Genomic DNA, 15,566 nt, shown 5'->3' with positions numbered 1-15,566 from the left:
CGACTAAACTGTCTGCTTCTAGCCATTTCTGCGTATATAATCTTAATATTCTCAAATGTTTAAGCATAAATTAAGCATACATTACTAAAATAACATTTTAGTAATGCAAATTCAATTAAATAATATTAAATGAAATGCAAATGCTAACTTTCTTAAGTTGAAAATACCCAGAAATCTCACAAATGTCTCCATTAAGGTTTCAGAAATGATTCCAACAATGTCACTAACTAAGCTCAGATTTGCAAATCAATATTTAGTATTATTTTGAAGATTTCAATTTGATATTTCTCAGCAAATTTACCTAAATCAGATTTGTTTTCCACATTTATTTTACAGTTCTTCACTCTCATTGTTTTTATCAATTTGCTGCTGTCCTTCTGAAACCTCATATCTCATTTATTTTGGCCATGAATCATTATTTACCCTTTGTCACTATATTTTGCAAATATCTAAACAATTAAAACTATTAAAAAGTGCTTGTCAACTTTGGCAACAGTATTTGATCCAATTAAAAAGTATGTTTTCCATTTCTTGGAAATTCTTCTAAATTGGATGTCCAAGGTTTTGGAAGGACAGCGACAAATTGTCTTTAAGCCATTTTAGGCAAAACATCTGAGACTAAGTTGATACATAAACAAAGCACAACAGAAAAAATCTAATTAAATCAGAAGTCAATTCTACAGACTGCAGTCGACCTTGAAACTTGTGTCAAGGATATCTTGCCAAAGATCTTTGTCATTACATGTTCTCATGATGTTTACAAGCCCCAGTACAAGCTCAAGGGCCTACAGCAACAATTAAAAGTTAATGACCGGTTAAAAAGCTCCTGAATATATTCTCAGACTACTTAAACATTCAAATGTGGTTCCTTCCGGCTCAGGTATAATATAACCCTTGGTACCTCATGCTGTTTTTACTCAGTTAATATACGTAAGGTGGAGTTACCACAGGCAAATGAAGGGATGAATCTGACAACAACCAGAAGCCAATTCCCAGTGTCTTCACTGAGCAACGGAGACCAACGTAAATTCAGTTTGGGAGGATGTAGCACTTACGATACAGACAGCATCGCTTCGAGCAGCTCTGGGGTCTTTTCTGGATATGACACGTTGGATGCCCCACCGAATTATGACTTCTATACCAATACTGAAGTTTTTGGGAGAGCGAAGAAATCAAGACCTTCTCTCTTCCAGCTTCACTCCAACCCTCAGGTAGGAAATAACACTTAAATGGACAGTTCACTCCAAAAGATAACTCTGTCATTTATTCATCACCATACGGTTAAAAGTCTGTACCCAAAAGAAGATATTTTAAGAAATGTCTCATTGGGTTCCACACAATGGGAGCCAACGTGGTTTTGTTACTTTACCAACATTCATCAAAATATCTTCTTTTGTGTTCTGCAAAAGAAAGTCATACAGGTTTGCAGCTAAATATAAGATCGAAGAATTTCTTTTTTCCAGTGAACTGTCCCTCTAAGTAGCCGAATGGCTAAATGGATCAGACAAAAATGTGTGACATCATCAAAACTGACAATTGATAAGATTTGAGAAATCCACAGGTTATTTCTCCTGAGCTAATTTAAGTTTTTCCCCAGGATGACCCCTCTCCACCTCCGCTATATGAGGAGAACAGTGAGGACAAGCAGAGTCCAGAGGAAGATGAACCGGCAGAACCTCCAGCTGAACCAACTCGCTTTGGTTGGGCTCAGGGAGTCCTGGTAAAATAATTGACAAAGTGTGCATATATGAGTGATGTACAATAGTCTATAGACATGAGCCAAGTATTAAACATTTATAGATTTTCTGCTACTTTAAATGCAGTCTGCTTCAACAGTATGGCTGTGCTCTTTTACTCTCTATAGATCCGCTGTATGCTGAATATCTGGGGAGTGATTCTGTATCTGAGGCTTCCCTGGATCACAGCTCAAGCAGGGATTGGTGCGTCAGTTTCTGTTGTTATCTACTTTGATTTTAAGAATACAAAGGCTCCTATTTATTTGTTGTAATGAACCCTCAGGGCTATACAATGATTTATTGCTGTGATATACTTGTGTGTCTATGTGTTCCTCATCTGTAAGGTTTGACATGGGTTATAATCCTGGTTTCCTCCTGTATAACCGGCATCACTGGACTTTCCACATCAGCTATCGCCACTAATGGCAAAGTAAAAGGAGGTAAAGATTAGAGTAAATTTGCCTAAAATTGGAATGGAAATAATGTATACCAATAAAGAAATGTTACACGTTTATCTACGTATATCTTTAAGTATTATTGAGAATAAAACTTCATATTGTACCATAGAAAATTAAAAGATTGGTCGCTAACCATAGTGTATTAGAGTGTCAGTTAGAAACTAAAAGAAACGTTACACTTACAGTGTTACAGTGTGCGAAAATGAGAAATTTCTATTTTGTTTAGGAATATAGTTTGCCACAGATGTTATGTTTGATATTACGTCAGATTGTTACCTCTAAATTACAATGATTATAACAAAAATACTCAATATGACTGTGTATAATATGAATACTCAATATAAATCGAATAAAAAAGTATGTAAAGAAATATTACTAAAATATGTGGACTTGTTCACATTCTATCATTTATTTTTTTCAGGTGGAACATATTTTCTTATCTCTCGTAGCTTGGGCCCAGAACTCGGTGGCTCAATCGGGCTTATATTCGCGTTTGCCAATGCTGTTGCCGTGGCCATGCACACCGTGGGCTTCGCTGAAACAGTCCAGGCTCTCATGCAGGTGGGTTATATAGTCCATACTATACAGAAATCTTTTAGCTTGCTTTAAAGGGATACTTCACCCAAAAATGAAAGTTCTGTCATCATTTACTCACCTTCGAGTTGTTCCAAAGCTGCATAGATGTCTTTGTTCGGTTGACATAGAAAGATATTTGGAAGATGCTTTAAACCAGATAGAATGTTCCCCCCATTGACTACCATAGTAGGAAAAAATACAAGTCAAAAGTGCCCCAGAACAGTGTGCTGTCCTACATTCTTTTGAAATGTCTTCTTTTGTGTTCAACAGAACAATGATTTAGTAATTTCTCCTACTATGGGAGTCATTGTGGGGCAAAATCTGTTTATATGATAGAGTAAACTGATTGTTAACGGTCCTCTTACTTTGCTTTTTTTCTTCAAATAAGGAGAGGGAAGTTAGTATGGTAGACCGGCTGAATGATATTCGCATCATCGGTGTGATTACTGTCACCTGTCTGCTGGCCATCTCGATGGCTGGAATGGAATGGGAATCCAAGGTTTGACTCAACAATTTTAGGCAAACTTGACCAATAACATAAATCGTACCTTTAAACCTTTATAGCAAAGTGACTTATATGAATGCACCTTGGTTTTTGTTTCTATCTCAGGCCCAGGTCTTGTTCTTCTTGATCATTATGATCTCGTTTGCCAGTTACATAGTGGGTACCATCATCCCATCAACTCCCGAGAAGGAAGCCAGAGGATTTTTCAGCTACAGAGGTCAGACTGCAATGTCACCAATTTGCTAATAAATACAATCTAGTATTCTCAACGGTTCTTCACAAAGCATTTCAATTTGTATCTGACAGCTGATATTTTTGCGACAAACTTTGTGCCCGGCTGGCGTGGTCTGGAGGGCAGTTTCTTTGGCATGTTTTCCATCTTCTTCCCCTCAGCTACAGGCATCCTTGCGGGGGCCAACATCTCTGGAGATCTCAAGGCAAGCTCAGAATCCTCTAATGTTTCTTCCAATTAGATATATCATAAACCAAATTGATGGGTTATCTAAGTTATAAAATATTTCTGTTGTATGCACAAAACCTCCAATAGGAACCCGATGTTGCTATACCCCGTGGTACAATGCTGGCTATTTTTTGGACCACTATGTCCTACCTCATTCTCTCAGCTACTATTGGTGAGTGTCTTAAACTACATTTCCCAAGCCTGTGTTTTATTAAATACCGATTATTTATCTATTTCCGAATTGATCCGTAGTGCATTATATTTATTTATTGATTTAATTCTACTATTCCTAAGGCCATTGCGTGTATTATCTTTTAACATTTCTATTTAATTTGCTGTTTAATTGCACTTAAGGCTCCTGTGTAGTGCGAGATGCCTCTGGTTTAAATGAATCCTTCATTCCGACTGGGCTTCAAGGGGAATGCTTGGGAGTGGCCTGCAACTATAACTGGAACTTCACTGAATGTATCGCAAACAAGACCTGCCCTTATGGACTCAGTAATAATTACCAGGTGATTAAAATGCTCATTGAATGCTCCTTTGTCAACAACTTGTCATTGGAAATTTAAGGAGCATGACAGAAACAATTATTTAAATTAGATATATTATAACCTGTTATTTGAACATAAAACAAATAAATCAGTTGTGCATAAGCTCTGTTGCATAACATTGTGGTGCTCACTCACGTTTGAGTTTGGCTCACATTATGTTTGCATGTCTGCTATATCTTCTCCCCATCATTTCAAAAGCAGACAAATTAATAAAAACAACATTATTAGCAAAAAACTAATCTAAATGTAATAATAAAAAAGCTATAAATTAATAAAACAAATATGAATAGGATTTTTTTTACATTTATTTGTGATTCTAGATTTAATATTAATAAGAATAACAACAAAATAGACGGATATCACAAATAGTAGAGAAACAAGCACATAACAACAAAAGCACATGAAATCAGATGGTGAACAAAGCATGGCGAATATTAACCAAACACCAAACAAATGTTTAAAAAGCTGAGAAGATGTTCTGAATTAACTGAAAAGGTTTTAAGTTTTTATTGCAAGTTGTGTTACAGAAACAATATGTTCTTCGATTTTGTTTGACAGACTATGAGCCTGGTGTCTGCATGTGCCCCTCTCATCACTGCTGGCATTTTTGGAGCCACACTTTCATCAGCTTTGGCTTGCTTGGTGTCCGCCCCCAAAGTTTTTCAGGTAATCGTCCGCTTGCATATAACTTCTATTATATAGAACACCAATTTTCTTGCATCTCACTACATGTGTGCTTGTTCCCAGTATGTTTGTTTATTAGGATGATTCTTATTTAAACATTATGTCCTTTCTTTATCGTTTTATCTCCATGCCTTGTCTCATTAAAGTGCCTCTGCAAGGACAACCTGTATCCAGGCATTGGATTTTTCGGCAAAGGTTATGGAAAGAATAACGAACCATTGAGAAGCTACCTGCTAGCATATGTCATTGCTGTATGCTTCATTCTTATTGGTAGGCCACCAAACATAAAATCACTATGAAAAAGCATATTACATTTTATTAGAGGAATTTACAGCCAACTGTCCTTGCGTGTGTATTTCAGCTGAGCTGAACACCATTGCTCCCATCATTTCCAACTTTTTCCTCTGCTCTTACGCCCTTATCAACTTTAGTTGCTTCCATGCTTCCATCACTAACTCACCAGGTGAGCACTTCCACCAACCGTCTTTTGAGGCAAAATGGATCAAGCTAGTTAAACTATTCATGTATTGTGTTTGCCGCTTTGGAACAATGCAAATTGTGAAAAGCGCTAAATAAATAAAATTGAATCAAGATAACAGCTTTTAACTCAATATTTACAATTCATAATTTCTAAATGGATTTAAAAGGTTTGCAAATCTTGTTTGCCTTTTGTGAAACACAATAACATTAAACCATGGCTAAATGCTTTTTAAAACCATGGAAAGCAAGACAATCAAGTGACACTGTTTGCAGCCAGTTATACACCATTCATAGGATTCATAATGTCAAATTCTTTGTGTTTGGTGCTATTTGTGATTTAAAATGAGTTTACAGTTTCAAAAATGAACATTCTGTCATCATTTACTCACCCTTTAGTCATTTCAAAGCTGTATGACTTTCTTTCTTCAGCAGAACACAAAAGAAGATTTTTTAAAGAATGTTGGTGACCAAATGAACGGCGGTACCCATCGACTTGCATTGGTTTTGTGTTCATACAGTAGGGGTACTGTCGTTGTTACCAACATTCTTCATTTCTTCAACATCTTCTTTTGTGTCAAGTCGTACAGGTTTGAAATTACAAGAAGGTGAGTACCTGATGACAAAATGTAAATTTTAACCTCTAAGTGTTCCTCATTGTCCCTGTTTGCACGTAGGATGGCGTCCGACGTTTCGATTCTACAGCAAGTGGTTGTCTTTGCTAGGAGCAGTGGTTTCTGTTATTATCATGTTTATGTTAACCTGGTGGGCCGCTCTTATTGCCATTGGCATTGTCATCTTTCTGCTAGGCTATGTGCTATATACGAAGCCAGGTAAGACACACTCACACTCAAATTAAACATTCATATGTCTAACCTAAAATATACATGATATTACAAAAATGTCACAACGTGCATGACTATTTACCAATTTTGTGTTTATACATTGCAGCTGTCAACTGGGGATCATCAGTGCAAGCCAGCACATACAAAATGGCGCTATCTCACTGCATAGGTCTTAACCAGGTGGAAGACCATATTAAAAATTACAGGTAAATAACCCCAAGACCACCTCAAGGTATACCAGTCCTGTATTTTTTTCCCTCCATGCTGTTGTTTGTTTTTCCATCTTTTTTTATCAGGAATTTGTTTGATCTGCTCTTTCTATCTGCTCCTGCTCGTTCGTTCTTTTCAATTTTCCCTGCGTCCTACTTTTCTTCCATCTGCTCTTTCTCTCAGGCCACAGTGTCTGGTTCTCAGCGGGCAGCCCTGCATGAGGCCTTCCATGGTGGATTTCATCAGCACCTTCACCAAGAACCAGAGTCTGATGATATGTGCGAATGTCTTCATGGTGAGTCCATCAACAGATCTACACTTAATAAATTAATAAAATAAAGCAAAATAATGTAAACTATTTATGTAGTTGGCTTCACTTTACAATAATGCATGATTCATATCCAGTAATGATAAATGAGTCAAACAATCATCAAATCATAGACGTCTCTCTTGACTGCTCTTATTTACAGGAAGGACCCACACCAGGTCCGGTGGACACGGCCAACACCTCAATTCAGTTAAACTGGCTAAACAAGCGACGCATAAAATCGTTCTACCACACTGTAGTGGCCGATGACCTTCGCACTGGCGTGCAGATGTTACTGCAGGTCACCCATAATGCTCATTCCAGAAATGTCACATTCCACAACATTATGAGCTCAGAACATCATTTATTTCAGGTGTACCACATGGTAACGTTGTTTTGTGGCCACTCTATTTCAGAGTACGGGTTTGGGTCGGATGAGACCTAATGTTCTTGTGATGGGATATAAAAGGAACTGGCGTAAAGCTCAACCGAGCAACATCGAAAACTATATTGGAATTCTGCAGTATGTATATCATTGTTTAGTATGCTAAATTAAGTATGCTATGAATTTTAAAGGCAAGTCACTGTTTAAAACTTGTTTTTAGCGATTCATTTGTCTTTCAATACGGTGTATGCATTCTTCGGATGAAAGAGGGTCTTGATATAAGTCGAACGATGCAGACACATGGTAAGGACTGCTTCAAAACTCACTTCACAATATATGACCCAACTAACAACAATGTCCCCTAAAATAACAATGCTGTTTATCATAGTAAATCTGGGGTTTGAGACATCAACTGAGCAAGGAATTGGCACGAGATGCCCCATTGACACTTCAACAACATCCACAAATGAAACATCATGTATGTGTCTAAACCGTGATTTTAAATTATGCCAGGTGAAAAGTGAATCCACTTTGACAAAACATTTTATTTTGCTATCGCGTGTATTACAGTGGACCCTGAAACACTTATGGCCATGTCCCAGCCTGCCACAGTGTTTCAGTCTAAGCAAGGAAAGAAGACCATTGACGTATACTGGGTTTCTGATGATGGGGGTGAGTTTTATTGATATTCCCTGGATCTTTATTTGTTGTGCATACATAAGCCATAATAACATAGCATGACTGTGTTGTCAGGTCTGACTCTTCTGCTGCCTTATCTCCTGACCCGTAAAAAGCGCTGGGCCAGTTGCAAAGTGAGGGTGTTTGTGGGAGGTGATGTTCAACAGATTGAGGAACAGAAACAAGAGTATGCATACTGTTTGTTATAGAGACCACATACTACCTTAGTAGTAGATGACATATTCGATTACAAAATTTACCAAGATAGAATATTTGTGTATATATAATTATATACCTATTAAACATATCTTAAGTGTGAAGCAGAAACTTATGTACATTTAAAACACAGTTTTACTATTTCTGCAGGTTGTCCTCCACAAATAATCTCAGAAGCAGCTGCTGTTTTAACTATGTCAAGGCTTTCCAGAAATGACAGTAAACATCGTGTGTATGTGTGTGTGTGTCAATTACAGGCTCAAGGGTCTGATCAGCAGGTTTCGTCTTGGTTTCCAGGATATTCAAATCCTTCCTGACATCAATGGAAAACCACAGTCTGAACAGTAAAGTGTCTCTTTCTCTCTTTAAATTCCATTCACGATGCATCTTTCTGCACTGACCTAATCAACTACTGGCATTTCCAAATATTCTTCCAAAATAGTCTTTTAAAATTTCCAATAAATCTTTGTGTCTTAGCCTATATCTGGAATTTGTATTGGTCTAAAATTCATGTTTTTCTGTCTCTTAATTATTGAAACAGCATCAAGAGATTTGAAGATCTTATAGCTCCTTATAGAGTAAGCACAGTCCAAAAGAACGATCAAGCTGCTGATGAGACAACAAAGGATTATCCCTGGATGGTGTCTGATTATGAGGTGGAAAAGTTCAAAGCTAAGGTAAATATAATTTCAGGTTTTTAAATGACTGGATAGCCTGTGTTGTAGACCACGCATTTTCTTAAAGCTTTATTAAACTTTGAATATTTTGTGTTCTGTGTTTTAAAGTCCCTTCGACAGATCCGCCTAAATGAAGTCATCCAGGACTACTCAAGAGATGCTGCGTTGATTGTTGTGTGAGTGTTATATAAACAGGATGTGTTGCCATGACATCATCGTGATGCCATCCTGCATCACTGAGCCAAAAGTTTAACTGAATAAATGTCTGACCTCACCTTTGTTTGGCAGAACCATGCCTGTGGGAAGAAAAGGTGCGTGTCCTAGTGCCCTTTACATGGCTTGGCTAGAGATTGTGTCACGTGACCTTCGACCTCCGGTTCTCCTTGTGAGAGGCAATCAAGAGAATGTGCTGACCCTGTATTGCCAATAAACAGCATCTTTTCCTGACAGAACTGTTCACAGACCTGCATCCAATGGAAAGAAAATCAACTATTTGTAATTGGCTTGTCAAAGTTATGCCATTTGTATTCTTTAATGTTGTGTTTAATACTTGCTGACGTTTGTAAGGTTTGTCCATATTGGAACCTATTAACTTGCTATTGAAAATGTTAAATGTCATTTAAGGTAATAGTTTTCGCTGCCTATGATGCTTATGCACTTTCTTCATAAACAAACATAAGTCTGTTTTCACAGTTTCCACTTAAAGGCACAGATTAAGTGCAGTAATTAATTTACAAGTCTATCTGTTAATTCAAGAGCTAAATAATTTGCTTATTTTAATGACAACTGAAATATTCCAAAGTATATTTAATAAAGGACTAGTTACGTTACCAACTTCGAGACTATTGTGTTATTATTTATTCCTCAATTTAAAACCATTAAACACACCTTTACTTTACTGTACTGTACATAAGAACCATACGGTGTTATGACATGATCGTCAACTGATGCAATCATAACACTTCCAAACAAACCTCTGTAAAAAAGGTTGTTGCTAGAAGGGACACAGCTACAGCCGGAAGTGGTGCAAAATCTCGCCATATAATTACAATAAATTACATTTGCCAACGCCTACACCTACCAGAAAACTACATTCAACCTTACAATAATAAAAAATATGAATCAACTGTTTTCAGCGTGAATTTATTTTACCGCTATTGAACTGCGCATGCCCACTCTAGGTAGCTGCATCCCTTCTAGTGAAAACATTTCGATGACTCGGTCCAACAGCGCATGCGCAGCGCGTGGGGCTTCACGACTGGCTCCACGTCTGAACACAAGCGAGCCGCAGCCAATCACGTGCGGCCACAGTGTGTTTGGAAACAAACGCAAATACTTCACGGCTTATATACGAAACTTCTTGAACCAGGAACCTCTTCCGTTTATAGTCAGCTGTCTAGAGTAGTGCATTTGCGACGGATCGAGCCCTCGACTTGTTTTGTAAATCGGCTTCCCGCAGTTTTCGTATCTTTCCGCTTGGTTGGTCAAGAAAGGAAACATGGAAAATCCGGAGGTCTCGGACGGAGAGGCGATCTCTCTGATCATTAAAACGCCCAACCAGTTTCACGGCGATCAAGTGATCGAGGGTGTGCGCATGGACTGGACCGTGAAGGACCTCAAATGTCATCTTTCTAAGGTTTATCCCAGCAATCCGGTAGGTTTGGGTTCTTACCTGTAACATTATTGGCTTGCGACTGACCAAGTTGTCAGCATTCCTCAGCAGACGCAGAGCGCAACATGGCTGCAACTATTTTTACCCCCTGTGTACTTTCAATATCTTTGGTAGATTCAAGTGATATTTTTACATATATTTGTCTTTGTACCCCAACATACTATATAATGCATTTTGTTGGTGTCAGTATATGCGGAAATATAGCGGCCCTTTACAAACCCTGCTGGAAAAACACATTTGTATACAAATTCTAGACTTTTTTTTAAATTTAAAATATCTACTTTTACCAACAAATCATTGCAAAATATCATCATGTAGAGTTGTTTTGGGTGTTTAGTGGTCATTTAATGGTATAATGGTTGATTCCCATCTGTCAGACAACATCCCACCAAAAGAATCCAAAACATTACCGGTAAATACCAGTAGAGTTTCCATTAGAACACATCACATTATAACCATTTCATTTATAACAAAATGTATGTATGAAATAAATTAAGGGTGTTTCAGGATTAAATGCATATTTTATCTTCCAGCATTGTTTATGACAGCTCACAAACATAAATAACATGATTTGTGTTTTTCTAACAGGCTGAGAAAGATCAGAGGCTCATTTTCTCCGGGAAGCTGCTTTCAGACGGCCTGCAGATAAGAGAAGTTTTCTCTAAAGTGAGTTTGTGCATATAAACAGATGTTTAGTTCTTGTGACTTGGAAACCATCTGTTGGTTACTGTCATTATAAGGTCAATGATTGTGTTATTTAGCTCTCTTTATATTAGCAGAAAAGAATGCCTGGAAATGACAAAATACTCATGTATGTCAAAGAAAATATACCAAAGGGTGGTATATAGTTAAACACCAGGGATCCAGGTGGATCCACAGAACAATTGTTCTGTATCTTCAGCCTGATCCTCTTACCATGTGCTGTAGTCAGTCAGATTTCAAAGCCGCTCAGACTAAAGAGTTTTACTGGTCCCTCAGGCTAGATGTGTCATCTTTGAAACACTGTTTTGTACAGTGATAAAACGATATGACAGTCACATGGTTTTAACATGATCTTTTGCACAAAATAATAATTCCCATTGAGAAGGTTTTTGTCGCCTCAAACTAAAACACGATTTCATATGCTTCTTTAAAAAGTTAAAGTGATGGGATATATGTTAACATATATATATATATATATATATATATATATATATATATATATAGCTTACAAATATATCCCATATACATTGCTTTGTTGTCCAAATGCCAAATGTTTTAACAAAAAAGACAGTCTAAACTTTTTTTATCTTCTGTATGCAGGTACCATCAGATACCAAGCCAACTCTTCACCTGGTGTGTGCTTTTAGACCCCAGTCTGCCGCACAGCTTGGCGCAAGGCCCAAAGTAAGTGACCACAATTTGTTCTCTTTTACTTTAATCTTACAGGTATTATGGGTTCACTTTAATTGGTTCACATCTTAATTTTAGCTCATTTCAAGGCAGTTTATTTGTCAAGTTCACAGAATGTAGTATAAGTGTTAGTGAAACCGCCTGTTATTTCTCAGGGGAAGGCATCGCTTCAGTTGGGTGGAGATAACACCACACAGCTGCTTTCTTCCTCTTCCTATAACAATTTGCAAAAAGTTTCAGATGAGTGTTTGTAGTGTACTCTCATGCACCTGTTCTGGTGTTCCTGTTTAGAAATTTCTTTGTTTCTCATCTGTGGTGCAGGTAACTCGGCCGCAAAGCACAGAATCTGTTTCCCCAAGTTCACCTGCAACCATCGTACCCTCTACGGATGGCCTTAGACAGCGAGGTCACTCGGTCTCGCCCACATCCGCTGGGATTTCCGCAGATACTTCTATGTGAGTGCTTTTGAATTAAGATTTGATGTTGTGAAAGGTGTTTTAGTAATACTGTTTGATATTTTATATGAGAATGAATTACATTGGCTAATTTATTTGTAGGGCTGTCACAGCAGCGATGAACCATCCCGCTTTTCCCACCTACTCCCTCTACAGTCCACAACAGCTTCTGTGGCTACAGCAGATGTATGCCCGCCAGTACTACATGCAATAGTAAGTGATTGATGGTTTCATGCAGCTTTCTTGAGGCTCAGTGGTTAGAGCTTGGCAACGCCAAGGTCATGGGTTCGATCCTAGGGATTGTACATACTTAGAAACAAATGTATAGTATAATGCAAAGTAGCTTTGGATAAAAGCGTCTGCCAATGTATAAATGTAAATGCTTACTACAGTTTACACAACATCCTATTCATTTATCTACATCAATCTAAAACTTTTCTGTGTTTTTTCAGTCATGCTGCCATGGCAGCCGCCACTTCAGCTCCAATGGCCGCCCATGCTTCCTCACTTCCTGTTGCCCCTCATCAAGCCGCAGTACCTGGAGCTTTAGCCAATCAGGGCCCCATCAACGACCTGCCAGCCAATCAAAACGCTGCAGGTCCTGCCTTCATTAATCCAGAAGGTGCCAATCAGAATCTCCGTATGAATGCTCAGGGTGGACCAGTAATGGAAGATGAGGAGGACATAAACCGTGATTGGCTGGATTGGGTGTACACGGCGTCCCGATTGGGTGTTTTCTTGAGTGTTGTATATTTCTACTCCAGTGTGAGCCGCTTTGTCCTGGTCATGAGCAGCCTGCTGATTATGTACCTGTAAGTTTTGAAAAACATTTATTTGGTCTAAAAAATATTGAGTTTCTTTGTCGAGAGTTAGTGCTTTAGTATGTGTTTGCCTACATTATTTATTGACATTTGTTGACTTCAATTCTGGATTCATTGACCGACAGACTGGATTCATGATTTTTTGTAATTTTATTATAAATGATGTGCATGATAGAATCTGTATGCACATTTACACTCTCAATTACATAATTTCGGACTTTGAGCCAGGCGTCTGTTATATTAACAAACTCCTACATTCGCACATTCCTGAGCAATGAAGGGAATGGATCTGTTTTATACAAAGCAGAAATTAGCAGGACACAGGGTTCTCTCTGATAAAACAAAAATGCGTATGCGACTCTATTTGCAGTAAGCAATGTGTTTGCTCTTTTGGGGTGTGGAATTTATTACTCTGATAACCAGCTGTTATTACCGGGACTACGTTTTAGTTAAAACGGCGATAAAAAAACCTTCTGATACTTTAGCTCTCTAAATGTGGGGCTTTCTCTGCTCTGGCTAATGTTTGGTACTCCAGCCACACAGCTTAAAGGGACAGTTCATCCAAAAATTTTAATTCTATCATTATTTACTCGCCCCTCAAATTGTTCCAAATCTGTATCAATTTCTTTGTACTGATGAACACCGTATATTAGCTAAAATGCATGTAACCAGAACTGTTTTTGTGTTCAACAGAATAAAGACATTTATAAAGCAATTTTTCCTACTATGTTAGTCAATGGAGGCCAATACCTGTTTGGTTACAAACATTCTTCCAAATATCTTTCTCTGTGTTCATCAGAACAGAGAAATAAACAGAGATTTTAAACTTGAGGGTGAATGTGAATTGATGACAGAATTTTCATTTTTGGGTGAACTGTTCCTTTTTATGTGAGGGTGTTCAATATGAATATGCCGGTGATGTTTTTCTATGATGTTTTCTGCTGGTTTGTAAAAGCATGTTTTGGAGCTATGCTTTCTTTTTAACTGCTCTTTACACTCCCTTTATTTTCCACCAGACACACGGCAGGCTGGTTTCCTTTCAGACGAAGACCTCAAGCGAGACTTCATAACCCGCCAGCACCAGAGGTCATTCAAAACCAACAGAACCAGAATGAGGACCGACATCCAGAACCAGTGAGTACAGTTTGTTTAATTTGAGTAGCTGTTGGCTTTTGATATGAAAATGTAAATTAGTAAATGTTTTAGTTTACAAGTTTAGTTGACTTGTAAGTGGAATGTGTAGGCATGCGTAAGCAAGCAAATGTGCTTACTTTCCTCATTCTTATTTTGTCTGTAAGGTGGAGCCCCCTGCTGGAGTGGAGGATGCAAATCCAGCTCTAGAAGACGGTGTTCTACCCTCCATGACAGCAGTTCCTGTTCCCGCAGTTCGACCGCCTATTCTCTGGACTGCCTGGGTCTTCTTTAAAGCTTTCTTTGCTTCTCTGATACCAGAAGTTCCACAAGGTGTGGCAAACTGATAACTTATAGTATCAAAGGACTAAAATAAAAGGACATCAAAGGACTTAACAGCCCATGGGCTGACCATTTGAACTTAACATTATTACTGAAGACTATATGTCCTAGATTGATTTTGCTCAGTGGAAAGAGAGCACTTTCCTTCTTTTTCAAATGTTTGCACTTTCTGTATAAAGAAGTTTAAGACATGGCAGTGTAAATAATCTCGACTGTTTTTGCAAGCACTTTAGATCTTCATTAAGTGAAATCAATGGTATCAGTGTCTTGGTCTGATCCTCTTTGGTTAGGCTTCTGTCACCAAGGCTTCATTTTCTTGGAGTGCTTTACGTAAAGTGATCTGAGGATTAAACTTGTGGGCTGATCTTATTAGGTCCGAGTATAATGGACAATGATGGCTATACATTGATGGCGGGCGTTTGGAACAATGCATTTGTGGCACTTTGAAGATTTTTCAAGGAAATGTATGCTTATTCTAATTGAATTGTAAAGTTGTAATGATATTGTTCGGTATGTGTAAGTATTATAAGCAGGAGAATTTGCAATTCAGAGAACAGAAGATTTTGCTGTTGACCTTGGGTTCAAAATCAAATCCAGGCCAACTATACTTATAACTTTAACATAAGAAACTACACTTTGGTATCAAAAGTAAAGGACAGAAACGAAAAGATAAATCTTTGAGTCACAAATATAAAATTTTCAACCTGTTGTAGCATTGCTATGTGTAAAAATGCTTTGTTATTAGCATTATTAAAATAAACATCTTTGTATAAAGAAAATGAAATATACTCTTTTGTTTCACTTTTAATTTCGTATAATGTATTTGCAAAAGTATTAAAGTTAGTTGCCCAATGTTTAGGTGATGAGTAGCAGGCTGTTTTCTCCTATTAGTCTTGTTTTATGTCATTTTAACCTTTTAAACTTTACACAGGGGCTTCGGGGACAGGCTGTCATCGACTACTCGGTCACCAGCTGGTTAACGTCAGAA

General features: G+C 37.8%; 2 protein-coding genes across 3 annotated transcripts; both read left to right on the top strand.

The window, feature by feature from the left end:
* Positions 1–962: 962 nt before the first annotated feature.
* Positions 963–9,210, top strand: slc12a3 (solute carrier family 12 member 3; the record flags this gene model as incomplete). Its single annotated transcript, XM_079465993.1, has 26 exons — positions 963–1,211; positions 1,598–1,720; positions 1,865–1,940; positions 2,081–2,176; positions 2,616–2,755; positions 3,159–3,269; positions 3,381–3,492; positions 3,582–3,712; positions 3,823–3,907; positions 4,090–4,247; positions 4,845–4,952; positions 5,117–5,240; positions 5,332–5,433; positions 6,125–6,280; positions 6,399–6,498; positions 6,686–6,797; positions 6,973–7,110; positions 7,226–7,332; positions 7,415–7,497; positions 7,583–7,672; positions 7,765–7,866; positions 7,948–8,059; positions 8,346–8,432; positions 8,630–8,765; positions 8,874–8,941; positions 9,054–9,210. The coding sequence occupies 26 exons, from the start codon at positions 963–965 to the stop codon at positions 9,193–9,195; spliced, it is 3,048 nt and encodes a 1,015-aa protein (XP_079322119.1). The 3' UTR covers positions 9,196–9,210.
* Positions 9,211–9,998: 788 nt separating this feature from the next.
* Positions 9,999–15,434, top strand: herpud1 (homocysteine-inducible, endoplasmic reticulum stress-inducible, ubiquitin-like domain member 1). Of its 2 annotated transcripts, none has more exons than XM_079465358.1 (8): positions 9,999–10,419; positions 11,026–11,103; positions 11,740–11,823; positions 12,151–12,284; positions 12,387–12,497; positions 12,737–13,096; positions 14,122–14,239; positions 14,404–15,434. In XM_079465358.1, exons 1-8 carry the CDS (start codon positions 10,264–10,266, stop codon positions 14,581–14,583), a joined length of 1,221 nt encoding a protein of 406 aa, XP_079321484.1. In that variant the 5' UTR covers positions 9,999–10,263; the 3' UTR covers positions 14,584–15,434. The 2 variants fall into 2 exon arrangements, with proteins under 2 accessions (XP_079321484.1, XP_079321485.1); XM_079465359.1 differs by having other exon boundaries at positions 12,737–13,067; positions 14,133–14,239; positions 14,404–15,349.
* The last annotated feature ends 132 nt before the right edge of the window (positions 15,435–15,566 follow it).

The sequence above is a fragment of the Barbatula barbatula genome (assembly GCF_947034865.1).
Source record: "Barbatula barbatula genome assembly, chromosome: 10".
Lineage (NCBI taxonomy): Eukaryota > Metazoa > Chordata > Actinopteri > Cypriniformes > Nemacheilidae > Barbatula > Barbatula barbatula.
This window is presented reverse-complemented; position numbering and strand designations above follow the sequence as displayed.

What these genes read in the sequence shown, in the direction of transcription:
- herpud1 (XM_079465358.1), top strand. Translation starts at nt 10,264, where the DNA reads ATGGAAAATCCGGAGGTCTCGGACGGAGAGGCGATCTCTCTGATCATT. An exon ending in AGCTTGGCGCAAGGCCCAAA is followed by an intron (nt 11,824 to 12,150) that starts GTAAGTGACCAC and finishes TCTGTGGTGCAG; the next exon opens with GTAACTCGGCCGCAAAGCAC. An exon ending in AGGACCGACATCCAGAACCA is followed by an intron (nt 14,240 to 14,403) that starts GTGAGTACAGTT and finishes TTTGTCTGTAAG; the next exon opens with GTGGAGCCCCCTGCTGGAGT.